Source organism: Populus euphratica, unplaced genomic scaffold (genome assembly GCF_000495115.2).
Source record: "Populus euphratica unplaced genomic scaffold, PopEup_1.0 scaffold271.1, whole genome shotgun sequence".
Lineage (NCBI taxonomy): Eukaryota > Viridiplantae > Streptophyta > Magnoliopsida > Malpighiales > Salicaceae > Populus > Populus euphratica.
The window spans coordinates 33,216-51,188 of NW_011499926.1; the positions used below are offsets into that span (position 1 = coordinate 33,216).

The 17,973-nt window shown below is 34.7% G+C and overlaps 3 protein-coding genes across 3 annotated transcripts in view; 2 read left to right on the forward strand and 1 right to left on the reverse strand.

Moving 5' to 3' along the window:
• LOC105135640 (lon protease homolog 1, mitochondrial-like) overlaps window positions 1–8,297 on the reverse strand; it is an 8,931-nt gene extending 634 nt beyond the window's left edge. The window contains exons 1-19 of the mRNA XM_011040617.1: window positions 7,785–8,297; window positions 6,896–6,961; window positions 6,453–6,644; window positions 6,262–6,327; window positions 6,090–6,131; window positions 5,853–5,975; window positions 5,212–5,310; window positions 4,440–4,505; window positions 4,265–4,351; window positions 4,091–4,130; window positions 3,544–3,715; window positions 3,274–3,398; window positions 3,056–3,186; window positions 2,852–2,956; window positions 2,556–2,669; window positions 1,878–2,045; window positions 1,526–1,627; window positions 1,093–1,350; window positions 363–881 (exon numbers count right to left, since the gene is read on the reverse strand). Coding sequence (XP_011038919.1) covers window positions 363–881; window positions 1,093–1,350; window positions 1,526–1,627; window positions 1,878–2,045; window positions 2,556–2,669; window positions 2,852–2,956; window positions 3,056–3,186; window positions 3,274–3,398; window positions 3,544–3,715; window positions 4,091–4,130; window positions 4,265–4,351; window positions 4,440–4,505; window positions 5,212–5,310; window positions 5,853–5,975; window positions 6,090–6,131; window positions 6,262–6,327; window positions 6,453–6,644; window positions 6,896–6,961; window positions 7,785–8,273 — 2,964 coding nt within the window. The 5' untranslated portion in view covers window positions 8,274–8,297. The remainder of the gene's footprint in view (window positions 1–362; window positions 882–1,092; window positions 1,351–1,525; window positions 1,628–1,877; window positions 2,046–2,555; window positions 2,670–2,851; window positions 2,957–3,055; window positions 3,187–3,273; window positions 3,399–3,543; window positions 3,716–4,090; window positions 4,131–4,264; window positions 4,352–4,439; window positions 4,506–5,211; window positions 5,311–5,852; window positions 5,976–6,089; window positions 6,132–6,261; window positions 6,328–6,452; window positions 6,645–6,895; window positions 6,962–7,784) is intronic.
• A 240-nt stretch (window positions 8,298–8,537) lies between these two features.
• On the forward strand, window positions 8,538–12,393 carry LOC105135641 (pentatricopeptide repeat-containing protein At1g09820-like). The gene is made up of 2 exons (XM_011040618.1): window positions 8,538–8,983; window positions 9,793–12,393. The coding sequence occupies exons 1-2, from the start codon at window positions 8,648–8,650 to the stop codon at window positions 11,650–11,652; spliced, it is 2,196 nt and encodes a 731-aa protein (XP_011038920.1). The 5' UTR covers window positions 8,538–8,647; the 3' UTR covers window positions 11,653–12,393.
• Window positions 12,394–15,836: 3,443 nt separating this feature from the next.
• Window positions 15,837–17,973, forward strand: LOC105135642 (uncharacterized). Its single transcript, XM_011040619.1, has 2 exons — window positions 15,837–16,159; window positions 17,110–17,973. Exons 1-2 carry the CDS (start codon window positions 16,090–16,092, stop codon window positions 17,817–17,819), a joined length of 780 nt encoding a protein of 259 aa, XP_011038921.1. The 5' UTR covers window positions 15,837–16,089; the 3' UTR covers window positions 17,820–17,973.

The following is a 17,973-nucleotide window of genomic DNA, read 5'->3' on the forward strand; positions in this document are numbered from 1 at the left end:
TGTGTTGGGGGGGGGGGGGGGTGTGGGGTTCAAAATTCAGCAGTGCAGTCTATATGAGTTGGGGTGATTTGACAAAATTTTGTAGTCACATAAATTCTAAAAAACGCATCAAAACATATGAAATGCCACATTAGAGCACAAAAATGTGTTATAAAGAAACATACAACTATATGACAAGGCATGGCATGTATATATATATATATAAAGCATTCGGTAAGCTGCAAATAGGAAGTGATGACCAACCAATACAAGTATCAGCTACTGTACATACCTAAAACTTGGTGTAGCTAGAGTAATTTTAGGAATCACTAAAGAGTAGGATATCAAATACAGCAAGAGAAAAGGAGGTTCGTATAGCATACCCCACCAATAGGAAGAATTTTTCCTGTCAATGTAACTTCCCCAGTCATTGCTAGATCTTTTCTGACAGGCTTCTTCATGGCAAGAGATAGCAAGGATGTGATCATGGTGCAACCAGCACTAGGTCCATCTTTTGGGGTGGCCCCAGCAGGGACATGAAGGTGAAGCTTGGTATTAGCAAAAAAGAGGTTATCTGGTTCTTTCTCAAGCAATATCGCTCTTGCAACTGTGTGAGCAATTTGGGCACTTTCTTTCATTACTTCTCCAAGTTGACCAGTGAGATTAAGGGCTCCTTTCCCATCTCCTTGCTCAACCTGAGTGGTCTCTATATACAAGGTGGACCCACCCATTGCAGTCCATGCAAGGCCCATCACAACCCCAATTGGAGTTTGATCATAGATGCGCTCAGCATGGAAAACAGGTTTGCCAACAAAATCAACTAGGTTTGATGTGTCAATTAGCACCTTCTCAATGGCCTTAGTCACTTCACTTTCCTCAATTTTCTCAGTTTCAGTTGCATCCTGTCACACAAAAAAAAAAGAAAAAGAACTCCAGATTGAAACTGAGAATCTGGATTTGAAAATAATTGCTGATGGGAGAGCACAAGGCAGATAAGAAACAACTTTCCAAAAACAACTCTTTTAAAAACCCATCTTAGCCATGCTCAAAATGCAAGTGCAGTGCCTGAAAGCTGACACCAAATTCTCTAGCAGCATATAATCTTCAAGATACCTTTGAATCAGTAGGCTGGTCAGTGGAACTCTGTAAGTCATCAGGTTGGGGATTCATCTGCACAATCTCAGCTTCTTCAAGGGTTTGACCTGTGTGAACAATTTCAGCTTCTTCAGGGGTTTCATTATTTTGTTTGTTACTGCTAACATCTACTGATTCTGTGGAGGTTTCAATACATTCAACTTTTGCTTCATTTAGTTCTGCCACAGGAACTGCAGATTCAATTATTGCTCCTTGCCGCACGAGTTGCAGTGCAATCTGGCAGGCAATGACAAAAATAAGGCAAGACATTTCATTGTTGAAATATGTTTCAAATGGCATGCCAAATTGCATGCAGACATTCCCTGGGCAAGGAATACATGAGAAAGGCAACCTCTGGAACTACCATGAATAATGTTTTTTTCTCTAAGTGTTTAGCTGTGACTTAACAAACCTTGCGATAAATTTTTTCAATGTGCTTTTGAAGATTACGAACCCCTGCTTCTCGGCAATAATTCTCTATCAGGGCAAGAAGAGCAGCATCAGTTATTTGAACCTGGAAACATTAAGTAATGTGAGTTCCATGGGTAGACGATATATTAAGCAAAACAATCTAAAAGCAGTAGGAAGTAATAATTGCTAACATGGTGTCAAAAAAATATCCGTACATCCATGTGCTAAAATTCCATCTGAAGGCGACCTGCCATCTAATGACTATTCCCGCATTGATTATTTTACCATGCAAATGATATGGTGATGGAATACAAAACAAGAGAAAGATCATTCATCCAGAGAGAGAGAGAGACCTGCTCAGGTTTGATGCCACATGCTTCACGTGTAGCCTTCTCCAAATAATCTCTGGCAATGTGCACTTTCTCATCTGTAATATACCCAGCAATAGCAATTACCTCCATCCTATCCAAAAGGGGGTTGGGTATCATGTCCACAACATTTGCTGTGCACACAAAGAGAACCTGCATAAAATTTCCAAGGGATCAAGCAAAAACTTACGAGAATTCCAAAGAAAGACACCACAAAATCTGACATGTTCCAACTCCTAATAATATAGACACAAATTCAACTTGCAAAACAGAATAAAGGAAACAAATTAAACTAGCAAAATACAAAGAAATTTTTTAGAACACAAGGAGTGCGAGCATTCAGCATGACATAATGCATATAGGTAGAGTGTAATTTTGTAGCATAGCTGATTACTAACCTCCCTCCCTATAACAGGCATGACAACTCTCCCATCATTTTTTATGATCTATGTTTTTGGTGCATGAATATACAAGATGGGTAGAAATCACAAATGTCAAGCATGTTTCAAGGTGGAGCATGGAACTTTTCCCATTAAATAAAGTAATAAAACAGGAAAATTTTGTTAACTACTGCACTTTAAACAACAACATAGCACATTGAATATAAGAAAAATATGGCCACAATGAAAACAAAGGTGTCTGCAAATCACTACATTAACCAACCTTTGATAGATCAATTGGAACATCAAGGTAGTGATCCAGAAAATTGGCATTTTGCTCTGGGTCAAGCAACTCCAATAAAGCACTTGCTGGATCCCCAGCGTGCCCTTTTCCCAACTGCCACAAATAAGCAAACTTATTCTCAACAATAGGAAAAGTATTCACCATCATGAATAATTCATATTTCGAAAGCAGAGATCTCACCATAACTGATATACAACAAAAGAAATATTTGGGAAGAGAAAAAGAAACAGTGACACCGAATCCAAAAGTAAATTGACCCTGTGAACTGAAACTACCTTGTCAATCTCATCAATCAGAACAAGAGGGTTAGCAGTTCCCACACTTTTCAGGCACTGCACCATCTTTCCTGGCATTGCACCAATATAGGTTCGACGATGCCCCTGGACATATTAGTGTTAGATAAAAGTGTTCTTAGCAAAAATGGAAAAATGAAGCGCATTGCATGTTATCTCACTGGAAAAATAATTATATTTAACTACCTTAATTTCAGCAACATCAGACAACCCTCCTACTGAAAACCGAAAGAACTTTCTGTTCAATGAACGTGCAATTGATCGCCCGATGCTGGTTTTACCCACTCCAGGTGGACCAGAGAGACAGATGATTTTTCCTGCAATGTGCTTGGAAAAAATTATTACGTTTTGATGCTGCTTACTAGTATAGTCATTCAGATTGAGGATGATTGATATAAACCAACCTTGAGAAATTCCTCTGAGTTTGCCAACAGCTATAAATTCCAATATCCTTTCCTTAACATCAGTTAATCCATAATGATCTTCATCAAGAATCTTCTGTGCCCGAAGAACATCAAAATTCTCATCACTGCACTCAAATAATAAAAAATATAAGAAATCAAACAAATATTTAAAACCTATCAATACCTTAACAACTCAATTAAGTAGACCCTTGCAAGATAATTTTTTTTCCTTGAGAAATTTACGAGGACCTAGCTTAATGAGAAACAAACCTGTAACTTCCCCAAGGCAATGCAGTCAACCAATCTAAATAATTACGAGTGACATTAAATTCACTTGAACTAGCCTCTAAAAGCTGCAGTTTCGTGAGCTCTTCTTCTATAACTTGCAAAATATGCACTGGGATTTTATCCTTGTTTGGTTCAAGCCTTTCCCTAAACTTTGCTGCAGCAATTGAGAAGAAATTATTTAAATGGATACCGAAATAAATAAAATCTACAACAACTGATTATATCCATAACGCAGGAGCCAGGAGTGATAATCAAATCAAACAATGAAAAAAAAGTAGCTTGAGTATAACCATTTAGGACAGGCAGCAAGCAATCAAAGCATTCAAAAACATGAATTATACAAGTAACAGTGGCATCAGGCCTTTCAGAGTAAATATGATGTCATTTGAGAGTAAGTAGAACCACACTATGCAATACGTATTTCTTGCTTAACTTATGCTTCTAAGAATTTAATAACCTTGAGGTTTTTAAGTGTAACACCATCAATAGCCATGCAATTCCAACAAAGGCTAATCAAACCAGAACTAACCAGAAAGTGCTGTTTTGTCATCTGCCTCCAATCCCAGTTCCTGCATTTAGGCAAGTTATATACCAGTGAAGTCTAATGTAATAAATACGACTCCTTTAAATCCATTTCCCAATTATATTAGTTAATATAAGAATAAGGTATCAAAGATAATAAACATGTCAGCAGACCATATACCTTCTTTATGGCCTTGAGTTGTTCATTCAACAAATAGCGGCGCTGCTCACCACTAATCTTCTCTTCAATTGCTTTTGCAATAGATTCCTAAAGCAACTCCAGAAAGTTAATGAATGAGAGTCAGAACAATGGACTTTGATACATATATGGAGTCACAAAATAATTAATGGAGTACCTGGATCTTGCTGATTTCAATTTCTTTCTTCACCAACTCCAGAGTTAGTTTCAAACGTTTATGCACCTACAACAGAATTGCAGAAGGATATGAAGATCCACATCTTACACCATATAAATGTCAGCAGAAAATGTTCACAAGTAAATTACATCAAAACTGTGCTCTTGAATTGCAGCAAGTTTGGGTTAAATTTCCATAGCTTCAACAGTATTCCTATAACTGCTATCCAAACAGCTTCAAAAAAAAAAAAAACACTCAACTCTTTTTTATTATATTATTTAACTTTAAGAAAAGAATCTGCTCAGTGATTACAAAATATACCAGACACAATCTGACGTGTTTTCCTTATAGTAAATCACCTGTGAATCCTCTCTTAGAAACACAACACAGGAAGAATCACCAATGAATCCAATAAATTTGATTGATTAATGAATCGGACATAGATCTTTCATTAATAATAGCAGTAATAATTCTATGGCAACACTATTCCACCATTTATCTAGTTTGAATTTTTTCAACACTTCCTAGAGTTAAAAAAAAATAATGTAATCACCAACCAATCAACTAAGAAGAAGAAGAAGAAGAAGAAGAATTAAACATGTCCAGAATTCGAACGAAGGGTAATCAAATACCAAAGAAGTTCTCGTCAGACTGAATTCCTTTTTCACCATTCCATTGTCTTAAAGATTTCATGTACTAAAAGAATTAAACATCAAGTGCATTGCCAGTGACACAAGGATCTTCACCAGACTATAATTATACTGCTACTTACATCCAGCTCTTCAAGAACTTCTTGGCACTGCAACTTGCTCGCGCCTGATATTGCAGCCCCAAAATCTGCTAACCTTGGAAAGTTAAAGTCACCTACATGCTGCAAATGTTGAGAGGGAAAAGAGAACCTGCTGTAAGAAAATTTGAAAACCCAATTGATCCAATCAATAAACATTGTGACATTTGTGTATGAAACTATACTTCTGGAAATTACCGTTGTGCTGCATTACAATCATTACTACATTGCAAAGAGACCATGTGCAGACAACAACAAAAAACCAGCACACATAATTGTATAGAACCCACTTTTGGTTTCAACCTGTTATCGTAAAAATCAAAAGGAAAGCTTACACTGAGTGGAAACCAAGTTACTACTTCATAGATTCACATTTCTGGAAGCAGCAAAAACTAAAAATTGAAAGGAAACTTAGACTTGAGAACCAGATGTAGGATCATCACATGGTAATAAATATTATAAATGATAACCATGATAATAGAAGGAAGGCTCCCTTGTACAAAAATTGAAAAATTTAGGAGAAGAAGTTTCAGATAGAGACAAGCTTTCCAAGGGCCCTAGTCAAAACCATAACACAATTTGCACAGGAAAGACAGATCACAGAAAATCTTGAGAGAGGAACAAACCTGTGTATATGTTTGAACATGATCTCTCCAAAGTGAACTTGTCTTCAGAACATCTCTCAGGGTTGATATAACCTCAAAAGATGTTGCCTTTATGACATCATCATCCTTGTTATATGGTTTGTCCTGAACACAAAGAAAAGCAAGAGCATGGATGAGAAGGTGCATGAGCATCATTTGCATGTGTGAACCCTTAACTTTACTTAAACATTCAATCATAAAATTTGGAAAAATCAATACCTTGAGATGATCAACTTTAACAGTTAATGGATCCTCACTGGCCTGTACAAAAGCCAATACTATTTCAGTATAGAGAATTTTGCAGCTAACTGGACATATTAATAGAATAGAATAACATAATGCTTTTTGAAAGTCCAAGCAAAAATAAAATGACAAGTTCATCCACACTCACCATTTCAGTTATCCGAAGTCGCCGATGACCAATAAGGATAACCTGGTCTCCTTGAATGGTTGTTATCTGGAATAGCATGTTAAAGATTAAATGACAAAGGCACATGTAAAATTTTCTTATCGTTGTTTTATTCTGAAGCAGCAACTCTTTGTGGCAAAAGGGAAAAAGAAATTAGGAACAAAACTTAACACCTGAGCAAGTGTGCCAACTTCATGCAGACGATTATACAAATCCTTTCCCTTAAGATCACCTATATTTTTCTCGGATTCAGAACCAGTTACAATGCTGGGATCAGTATCTGGCTCATCTTTAAGAAGAAAAGCGCCACAATAGGGGGCTTGCCTTTTTCTGCTTTCTTGTAAAGCTGCCAATAATTTAGGATCCTGCACAAAAATGTCATGCATTGGTAAGAACTAATTGTAAACGATGCAAGTTCAAAGTTTCATCACAACATATCCAACAGATTGACATGCAAAGTGGTATCCTATCAACAAAGATATTAGTGAATATGATGTGAAAAGGCATGGACAGACTAAACCATTTTTTACCCTTTCCTGTCACTCGCATGGCTAACAGACTCCCAGTAATAATGTCAGAAAAATACACAGCAATTTACCAAGAAAACATGCTATACCTTTACATATATTGGCATGTAGAAACCAGGGAAAAGAGGTCTGTGTGGTAATGGCAATGCCAACACCTGCCAAAAGAAAAACCACAAGAGATTAACTCACATGAAAAAAAGAATCAATCAATCTCAGAACATTCACAAAATTAGCCAAAAGAGTTTCTATTACACCAATGCAATTCAGCAAGTATAGCTTACTCCTATCCACCCTATCGTTTACTCTTCTTCAAAAACTCAAAACAATAACATATATATATATATATATATATATCACAATTTCCAAAAAGAAAGTAACTTTGGCAAACCAATGCACATTTATAAACCTCAGATACTGAAGAGCATAATTACGTCATTAACCACATAAATCAAAAACCCGTTTTTGACACTTCCCAAACCAAAACTTCACACTCCATTTATATTGGTAAACAGTTTCTAAATCGAAATTTTAAAAAAAAATCTCATGTTTAATCTCCAATTCATTACCAAACTAATAAAGCCTCCCCTCTCTGACAAGCAAAACAGTTTCTATAACACCAATACGATTCAACAAGTATAGCTTACTCCAATCTACCCTATTGTATCCTCTTCTTCAAAAACTCAAAACAATCACATAATATCACCACAAATGCCAAATAGAAAGTAACTTTGGTAAACCAATGCACAATTTTAAACCTGAAAATGCTCTACAACATTATCATAATCAAACTCTACTCATCATTATCAAAATGAAAAGCCCATTTCAGTCCCTTCCTAAAAAAACTAAATTGAACTCCAAAACCCTAAACAACACATAAAACCCACCATTTTCCTTCACTTTCTCTAACTTCTCCACACTTTCTCGGCATCCAAATAAAACCCCAAAATCATAAAAAGTTCAAAACTTTATTACACTTGCCGTTAAATAATCCTCTGGTCTAGGATTAGTAGGTACAATAGCCGAAGAATTACTATAATCCGCAGCACCAACTTCAGCCTCTGTATCGTTGGCACCACTCCTGACCTCGACCTCAACAAACCCACCTCCGTCGCCGCCATCGCCGGAAGAAGAACCAGAGCAAACGAAGGCTCTTTGATAAAAACTAAGACTTTTATGATTCCTCTGAGTCAAACCGGTGAGTGAGCTCAGAGACTTTAGAAAGGAACTCGGTTGTGACTCGGTGGTGACTCGGAGACATGGGGATGTTAAGTGGGTTTGAATTTGGCGAGAAGTGGAAGACAGGAGCTTTAGCATTGTCTTGTGTTGTTGGGAGTTTAAGGGAAGTAAAGAGCAGAATCGGAAAATAGTGGGTTTTTTTTTTGTTAATTTTGAGTCTCCATTGGAGGAGGAGGAGGAGAAGAAAGTGATAGATGTTGTTGGAGTTTCGTAGGAAGCAAAGCCCTGCATAAACCCTTTTTGAGTTTTGTGTTCCTTGAGGTTATTGTTTATATAGATGGACAGTTTGGTCCTATGATTTAGGTTAGTACGCTTAATCTAAATGCAGTGTTTTTCCCTTCTACTTCGTTTAATTTGTTTTAGAGGTCGGTATTGCCAAAATTCTCTCAAAGAAGGAGGACATATCAGTACTTGAACCTAAATTATAGGACCAAACTGTCCATCTATAAATGAAAACTTCAAGGAACACAAAACTTAAAAAGGGTTTCACGCTGGGCTTTGCTTCCTACGAAACTCCAAAAACATCCACAACTTTCTCCTCCTCCTCCTCCTCCTCCTCCTCCAATGGAGACTCAAAATTAACAACAACAAAAAAACACAAGACAATGCTAAAGCTCCTGTCTTCCACTTCTCGCCAAATCCAAACCCACCTAACATCCCCATGTCTCCGAGTCACCACCGAGTCACAACCGAGTTCCTTTGTAAATTCTCTGAGTTCACTCACGGGTTTGGCTCAGAGGAACCATAAAAGTCTTAGTTTTTATCAAAGAGCCTTCTTTTTCTGTGGTTCTTCTTCCGGCGATGCCGGCGATGGAGGTGGGTTTGCTGAGGTGGAGGTCAGGAGTGGTGCCAGCGAGACAGAGGCTGAAGTTGGTGCTGCGGATGCTAGTGATTCCTCGGCTATTGTGCCTTCTAATCCTAGACTAGAGGATTATTTACCGGTAAGTGTAATAAAGTTTTGAACTTTTTATGATTTTGGGGTTTTGGGTTTTGTTTGGATGCTGAGAAAGTGTGGAGAAGTTAGAGAAAGAGAAGGAAAATGGTGGGTTTTATGTGTTATTTAGGGTTTTAGAGTTCAATTTAGTTTTTCTACGAGGGGACTGAAATGGGCTTTTCGTTTTGTTAATGATTCAGGTTTAAAATTGTGCATTGGTTTACCAAAGTTACTTTTTGTTTTTGGCATTTGTGGTGATATTATGTGATTGTTTTGAGTTTTTGAAGAGAGGATATAATAGGGTGGATAGGAGTAAGCTATACTTGTTGAATCGTATTGGTGTTGTAGAAACTGTTTTGGCTTTTCAGAGAGGGAGGCTTTATTAGTTTGATAATGAATTGGAGTCTAAACAAGAGATTTTATTTTTATTTTTTTTCCATTTAGAAACTGTTTAGCAATATAAATGGAGTGTGATGTTTTGGTTTGGGAAGTGACAAAAACGGGTTTTTGATTTGTGTGGTTAATGAGAGGTAATTATCCTGTTTAGTATTTGAGGTTTATAATTGTGCATTGGTTTGCCAAAGTTAATTTCTTTTTTGGAATTTGTGATATGAATATGTGATTGTTTTGAGTTTTTGAAGAAGAATAAACGCTAGGGTGGATAGGAGTAAGCTATACTTGCTGAATCGCATTGGTGTAATAGAAACTGTTTTGGCTAGTTTTGAGTTTTGATGTGTGATTTATTAGTGAACATTTTCTGCGGACATTTATATGGTGTAAGATGTGGATCTCCATCCTTTTGCTATTCTGCTATAGGTGTATAAATGTTTGAAACTCACTCTGGAGTTGGTGAAGAAAGAAATAGAAATCAGCAAGATCCAGGGAAGATTTCTACAAGGAACCATTTTCCCGAGAAACAAACAAGGAAAAAGGCAATTCAGTGCATTATCGTTAGACGAATCCCTCAGCCCCGCCATTACAAACATTATATCAAACCAACACTGGTCAAAACTCAAAGCCCATCTCCAAAACACAGACCCCAACACGCTCCTTCAACAGTTGCTCAATTCTGGAGCTGATCCAGAACTCATTTTAAGGTACTTTACTTGGTCACAGAAAGAGTTTAAGCTTTCACACTCACTAGAACTCACTTTTAGAATCTTAAACTCACTTGCACTTACCAAGAAGTATTCAAAGATTAGATCTTTTTTAGATAAGTTTGTTAAGCATGAGAAGGATTATTCAGTTTCTGCTATATTTCATGCTATTCCTATGAGTGGTGATTCCTTTTGTGTTAATTCAATATTAGCTGATATGTTGGTATTAGCATATGTGCGAAATTTGAAGATTTTAAGGGGTTTTGAGGCATTTAAGAGAGCTGGTGATTATGGTTTTAAGCTGTCTTTGATTTCTTGTAATCCATTGTTGAGTGGTTTGGTTAAGGAGAGTGAAAATGGGGATATGGAGTTTGTGTATAGGGAAATGATTAAGAGGAAGATTGAGCTTAATGTAATTAGTTTTAATATTGTGGTTAATGGGTTGTGTAAAGTTGGGAAATTGAATAGGGCTGGTGATGTTATTGAGGATATGAAAGTGTGGGGAGTTTCTCCGAATGTGATTACATATAATACTCTCATTGATGGGTATTGTAAGATGGGTAGAATTGGGAAGATGTATAAAGCTGATGCTATTTTGAAGGAGATGGTAGCGAAAGGAATTTGTCCAAATGAGGTTACTTATAATATTTTGATTGATGGGTTTTGCAAGGATGAGAATGTGTCAGGTGCTATGAGGGTGTTTGGAGAAATGCAAAGGCAGGGTTTGAGACCAAATGTTGTGACATATAATATACTGATTAATGGGTTGTGCAGTGATGGAAAGGTTGATGAGGCTGTTGCTTTACGGGATCAAATGGTTAGTTCTGATTTGGAGCCGAATGTTGTGACTCATAATGTGCTTATAAATGGCTTCTGTAAGAATAAAACAGTGAACGAAGCAATCAACTTATTTAATGATATGGAAAAACAAGGAGTAGATCCTAATGCCATGACATATACCACGCTGATTGATGCTTACTGTAAGGATGGAGGGATGGAAGATGCATTTGCACTATATAATATGATGATAGATAGAAGGATTTTCCCTGAAGTTTCAACATACAACTGCTTGATTGCTGGTTTATGTAGTAAGGGAGATGTGAAAGCAGCCCGGAATCTTATCAATGAAATGGTCAGTAAGAAATTGAGTGCTGATGTTGTCACATATAACATACTGATAGATTCGTTATGCAAAAAAGGGGAATCGAGAAAGGCAGTGAAACTCTTGGATGAGATGTTTGAAAAAGGATTAAACCCAAGTCACGTGACATACAATACTTTGATGGATGGATATTGTAGGGAAGGAAATCTTCGGGCAGCATTGATTGTGAGGACACGGATGGAGAGAAAAGGGAAACAAGCAAATGTTGTCACATACAATGTGCTGATCAAGGGTTTTTGTTTGAAGGGTAGGCTTGAAGATGCAAATGGGCTTCTCAATGAGATGTTGGAGAGGGGTTTGGTGCCTAATCGGACAACTTATGAGATTATTAAAGAGGAAATGATGGAGAAAGGGTTTGTTCCAGACATAGAAGGACATGTATATAATGTTTCTGAAACCAACGTAAAGAGAAGATAAATTGTTCACTGTCGCCATTACATATCATTTGATATGCAAATGCTGGTGTGGGAGGATGTTGGTTGAGTCTTCATCTGGGAACTTGTACATGAAAGCTTAAGCTCATCTAGATGGAATCTGATGCATTTTGGTTGTTGGAAACCTGACCTTCATACGGTACTTCTCACAAGTCCGTCTGCTCCTGAGTACACTTGGCCAGTTGCTGGAGTTTGTCACCCCTAACCAATTCAATGCATATATTTAACATTCGAGCTATTTTCTTGTATGGCAAAACAAGGAGTGGATCCTAATGTCACAGCACGCACTACATTGATTGCTGCTCATTGTTAGGATGGGAAGCAGCATGCATTTACCTAACTTTGTTAACATTAGAGAAAGGAGTTTTGCCTGATGTTTCGACACCTAGCTGCTTAATTGCTGATGCATGTAGAAGGGAGTGATCAAACCGACCAGGAATCTCAAAGGCGAGTTGCTTGGTGAGGGTTCTAGAGCTGAACTTGTTACTAACAACACATGGAAATAATTTCCGTTTTAAACTCTATATTCTTTGTAGAGAAACCCATACAAAAAGGGTAGAAAATCAGGAAAGAAAAAAAATTTTAAGGAAAAAATTAACAATTTTAAATGGCAATAATTTTGGAGATTTCAACTTCTCTTTGTGTGTGTGTGTGTAACCTGAAACCATAATGAATATTAAGGAGCAGAAGAAATGAAGCACTTTCTCCCTTTCGTTTCACTATTGCTTTCATAATCGTTCTGGCCAGCACCTGTATATTATCTTTCTCAAACCCTAACCCTATTTATATTTATTCTTTTGTGTGTTCTTTGTTTATTTGATGTAAATGGTGTTCTAAAATTTCATTTCTGATGATTTTAAAGGAACATTGTTGATATAGATCAGATGCGTTTGCTTAAATGAATTTTTCGCCGTAATCGCTTTAATTAATGTCCGAACTCAAGAATTTAAAATAGTAAACATATCTTCTTAACAATCAAATAAACCTCTCGGGGTTATATTTTCTATTCTTATAAAAAATTTGAATTTTTTGAGTCGTGAAGGTGTGCAAATGATGTAGTAGAAGCAGTGGATGATCCTTGTTACTATTAATGCACTTCAACGAATGGATTATCATTGTAAAAATATAAAGAATGTTTTAATAGTATTATTAAATTGTGGATTAATTTTAAAATTTTTACTTAATTTTTTACAACATGTAGGTGTTTTGAGTCTGGTAATTATATTAAATCTAAAAATATTTTTTATCAAATTCAAGTGTTTAATTTAATATATTTAATATCCATGTAGATCCAAAAACTTTAAGAACTTTAAGCTATACGACATCTATGTTAGATCCAAAAACTTTGAAAACTTTAAATTATGCTAGACTCAGGTAGTTTAGATTTAACAATCATGTTGAATTCAAGATTCCTATTAAATTCATGTAATTTTTTTGTGAAAATATAAAAAATCATTTATGAATGTTCAAAAAATATATTTATTTTGTATTTTCATTATCTTTTTAATCAAATATATTTTAATATTTTTTTTTTTATTTTGAGACGTTAACCATATACACTTCTAAATTCACTTAATTTTTTTATTAATATTTAATTTTAATTAAGAAATCATCTATAAAATTGCACAAATTTAGATAGTTAAAAGAGCAATAAGTCTTTTAGATATATAATATTTTCTTTTCCTATAATATAATGTATCAATTCAAAAGTTTTCTCTTATGAATATATATTTCAAATTTTCTTATATACTAATAGTTATAATATAAAATAAACTCCTTTTGTGGTAATCTTTGACAATTAGATTATATAATAACATCTTAAATTTAAAAAAAAATATGAACCTTTTAAAAAACTATCTAATACTTAGAAGAAAATATAAAATTAATATTTTTATTTGCATTCAAAAAAGAAAAGTTTATTTTGAAAGACTAGAAATAAATCACTTAGAACTCAATATTTTTTCTTTATTATTTTCTCTTTGAATATAACAAATTTATAAAATAAGTTGTACAAACAAAAAGAAGTTTATAGTTAAATTATACTGCATATAAATAAAAAATTATGTAAATTATGTTTAGATGAGGTAATGCTTGTTTTTGCAATCTAATCATGCATTTGAAAAAAATTAAATTTTTTCACCCAAACATGGGCCTGATAGACTTGAGTTATTAAACTCAAGTGTTTGGGTCTATACCTAAGCTATTTGAGGATGACAATTATACCAAACCCAAGTGTTATGGGTTTAGCAAACCATGTTCTATCCAAGTATTTTGAGTTCAATAATCATTTTTTATTTAACAAATAAAAAAATATGCAATTTAATTGTCGAAAGAGAGAAAAGAAAGAAAGAACACAAACAAATCGATCATCGGCAGCAATTCAATCATTTTTAATTTACATGTGTCACATTATATGAAAAAGGACACAACTGTACATTCAGTTAGATAATGAATGATCAGATTTGGCCACTAGAAAGTGTCCTACACGCCTTTTTAATGACAAGATCGATGCCTATTTGCCAGAGTATAAGAAACACATACTCGCAATTTTTCAATTAAAAAATAATAAATATTATGAAAATACTAAAATGTCCTTCATAATTCTAATAATCATACAAAATATCCATATAAAAATATCAAAACACTTCTAAAGGCAACGCTTTTTTTTTTTGGTCTTTTTTAAAGTTAAAAGTATTATTTAATTATACTTGAAAATTGAAAAAACTTCAATATCTCTAGGAAAGAAAGTCTAAGAAAACCGGTGTGAAAACTATAAAACATAACCCGTATTGTATGATACTCGGTGCATAACGTAATGGGTCGATTTGTTTACTCATTGATCCAAGAAGGCCGGTGTGAAAACTAAATAAGATAGTTGGAGAAAATCAATGGAGATATCGATTTACTGGAACAATTAACTAGTTTGAGAAAACCAATGGCATGATGACACATGGGACGAAAGCAAACTTAACAATTGAGATTCATGAAGATCAATCCAACAATGGAAGAACATAAAATCTATAAAACATTTTTGTTGTTAAAAAGGTGCTTGTTCGACTGCCTAAAATCCTTAATCCTTGTTAAAAAACAAAACAAAAAACCAATGAGACACCATGTACTTTTGTTTTTTGTTATAAATCATGTCACAGTAAAAAAAAAAATATTCTAAAAATAAATACAAGATAAATAATAACATAAACAACCATATTATATATTATGAATGTGGATGGTAATTCATCAGGCATTCCTAGTAAATCAGGTTCCCAAAAGCTTACATCATGTTGCTGGTATTTGTTTTTTCATGTAATATTTTTTGTCCGAAGTTTACTTGATCCTTCCATAAGAATATGTTACCTTCTTATGTAATGTCTGGTCGATGAGGCATTGTACTATGAGAGGATGATGTAGCTTGTTGGGTGGACTCACCGACTCGTTGATCCAATAACACTGATATACTTTTATTTAGTGAAACGCTAACTAGCTTGAGAAAACCAATGGCATAATGACACATGGGACCAAAAGCAAACTTAAAAATTGAAATTCAAGAAAATCATTCCAAAAATGGAAAAAACATGAAATCTTTAAATTATTTTCTCAGTGACTGCCTAAAATTATAATCCTTTTTTTTAATAAAATAAATGAGATACAATATCACAATAAAAAAATAAATTAAAATAACCGGTTTTTTTCTAAAAATAAATACAAAAAAAATAATAATGTAAACAACCATTTTATAAATGTGGATGGTAGTTGATTAGGCAATCCTAGTAGATATAGTTCAAAAGGGTTTATGAGTTTGATTTGGATGATTAAAAAACTTGTTTTCAAGTTTGATTTTTTATCTAAACATCTAGAAACTAATAATTATTTAAATAAGAACAATTTGAATAAAATTCAATTAATATGTATTAAATAATATAATGTAATAAAAAAGACTTCACGTGTATTTAATAATATAATACAATTTTTCTTATGCATAAATATTTTTAAAATGTTTCTTAATAATTTTAACTTTTTATACTGAGATCATAAAAAAAAAAAGAGAGTAATATTAACGCCATTTTAAATTACAAATACTCAAAACACATTGCCAAATATAAGTCATTAATAAATAAATAAATAAATAAGAAAAGTCAACATGGGCAAACCATCAAAAGTTCAAAACGGTGCGTGGTCTCTTGAATTTTTGAATTTTCAGTCTCCCCTTGCATCTTGTGATAAATTCAGTAGTCCATGCACGAAGTCTCCATTGGCAAGAAGAAAGAACAATCTTCTTACCTTTCTTACATGTTATCATAAAAAAGCAGACAACTTGAAGCTTAATAAGCGAAAAAAGATTATTCGTTTCTTCAATCATTAACTACTTAAACAAACAGTTCTTTGAAACACAAACACGAGAAACCATACTTGTTTTGTTTTTATGGATTTCCAAAAGAGGAGGGTTCAGTTTCTTGTCTTTATAGTTGGAACCATTGCTCTTAGCATCACAGGTACTTGTTTTTGTTATTTTGATGTGTAATTCTTTGTGGGTTTTTTTATTTGATTCTATTTGAGGTTAAAAGTCTGAATCTTTAAGGGTCAAGGAGATTTGTTTTTGGTTTTGATTGAGTTTTTGAATTATGGGTTGGTGGATCTTTGATTGGTTTTTGTTTTTTGTTCTGTGTGTGTGAAATTTGTGATCTTTTGTGTTGTAGGGATTCATTTCTAATCTGGGTTTGTTGGTTACTTACTAAAGATCCAATCTATGATTAAGGACTGGATGCTGATAGCACCCTGATTTAGTAATTTGATTGTATCAGTGTAAATGTACTGAAATTTTGATATTGGTGAAATTTGATTGGGATGGTGTAAATAAGTAGGTAAAATTTCCAGGCTTGATGGTCAAAATTTAGAGGTTTTGAATTCTTTTTCATTTAATTGGCTAAACTTGTGGGGTCTGGAGAGCGTTCACGGTGAAATCGATTGCAAATTCTGAATTTTTAAGGCAATGCAGCTGATGTGAAATAGTCTAATTAAATGTTGAGATCACCTAGCTTGGTATAGTTTTAATGATTATCTCTTATGAGCATCTAGTAAGTACTGTTTTGTAGAAGTGGTTCTTATGTTTTAGGACAAAATCAGGAACAATCAGTTTGACCTTACAAATGTATAAAATGCATGTATGTGTTTCTTTCACAATGTCGGCGTGTGTTTGTGTGTGCCTGCAAACAACTTTATCTTTGCATTGCACGTTCTAGGTGTTCATAGCATAAACACAATATTCTCATCAAGTCTAGATTCTAACCAAATCCATTCTGTGCTTAGTTGTTGGATCTTTGAAAGTAGAGCAGAGGCTGGTTTCTTAAATTATCATCTGAACTTAACAAAATTGAATGTAAAATGTATCGGCTAGAAATTTTCTGCACAACATGAGATGCTTATATGTGGTTCCATTTTATAGCTGAAAAATGTCGGCAACTGGTTGGGGATGATTATTCATCCCAGAGTGGGAAGTTTACAATCTTTAACTGCTTTGACATGGGATCTGGAACACTAGCATGTGCGGTGAAAGAAGGTGTAAAACTTTATTTCTACAATATCAGATCTTCTCATGTTGAGAGAGCAAGAAATCTTGCAATTGAGCGTTCATTACTTGATACAATAGGACAGGGAATGTCTGCGCAAGATGTGGCAAAAACAGCACAGAAAGAAGGGGCAAAGGCAGCGAAGCTGGCGAAGCGGCAAACAAAACGCATCATAGGTCCTGTTATTTCTTCTGGATGGGACTTTTTTGAAGCTCTTTATTATGGTGGTACAGTGACAGAAGGTTTCCTCAGGGGCAGTGGAACCTTGGTTGGTGCCTATGCTGGAGGTTTTCTTGGTGAGGAAAGGCTTGGACGTGTTGGTTATCTTGTTGGCAGTCACCTTGGCAGTTGGGTTGGAGGTAGGATAGGACTAATGGTGTACGATGTGGTTAATGGAGTTCATTACTTGCTTCAGTTTGTTCAAGGAGAAGATGGTGAAGTTCTTGAAACTCCAACTTATGAGGATTTTGAAGTTTCGGAGGACTCTCAAGGATACACAAGTTACGAGGCTTCTGAGGATTCTAATGTGCATGAATCTCCTCCTGAAGAAAGTCCCGAATCATTTGAACATTCTGAGTTCAGGTGAATACATAGGGACAATATTTGATTATTTCCCCTTTGCGGGTAAGATGCATCGAGCTTAGATGAAATGCAAGCACCATTTAGTGACTCAGTTGAGATTGTGTATAAATATATGGTACTATGATCAAATTCATTTTCTTTAAGCAGACTTGCGTGTA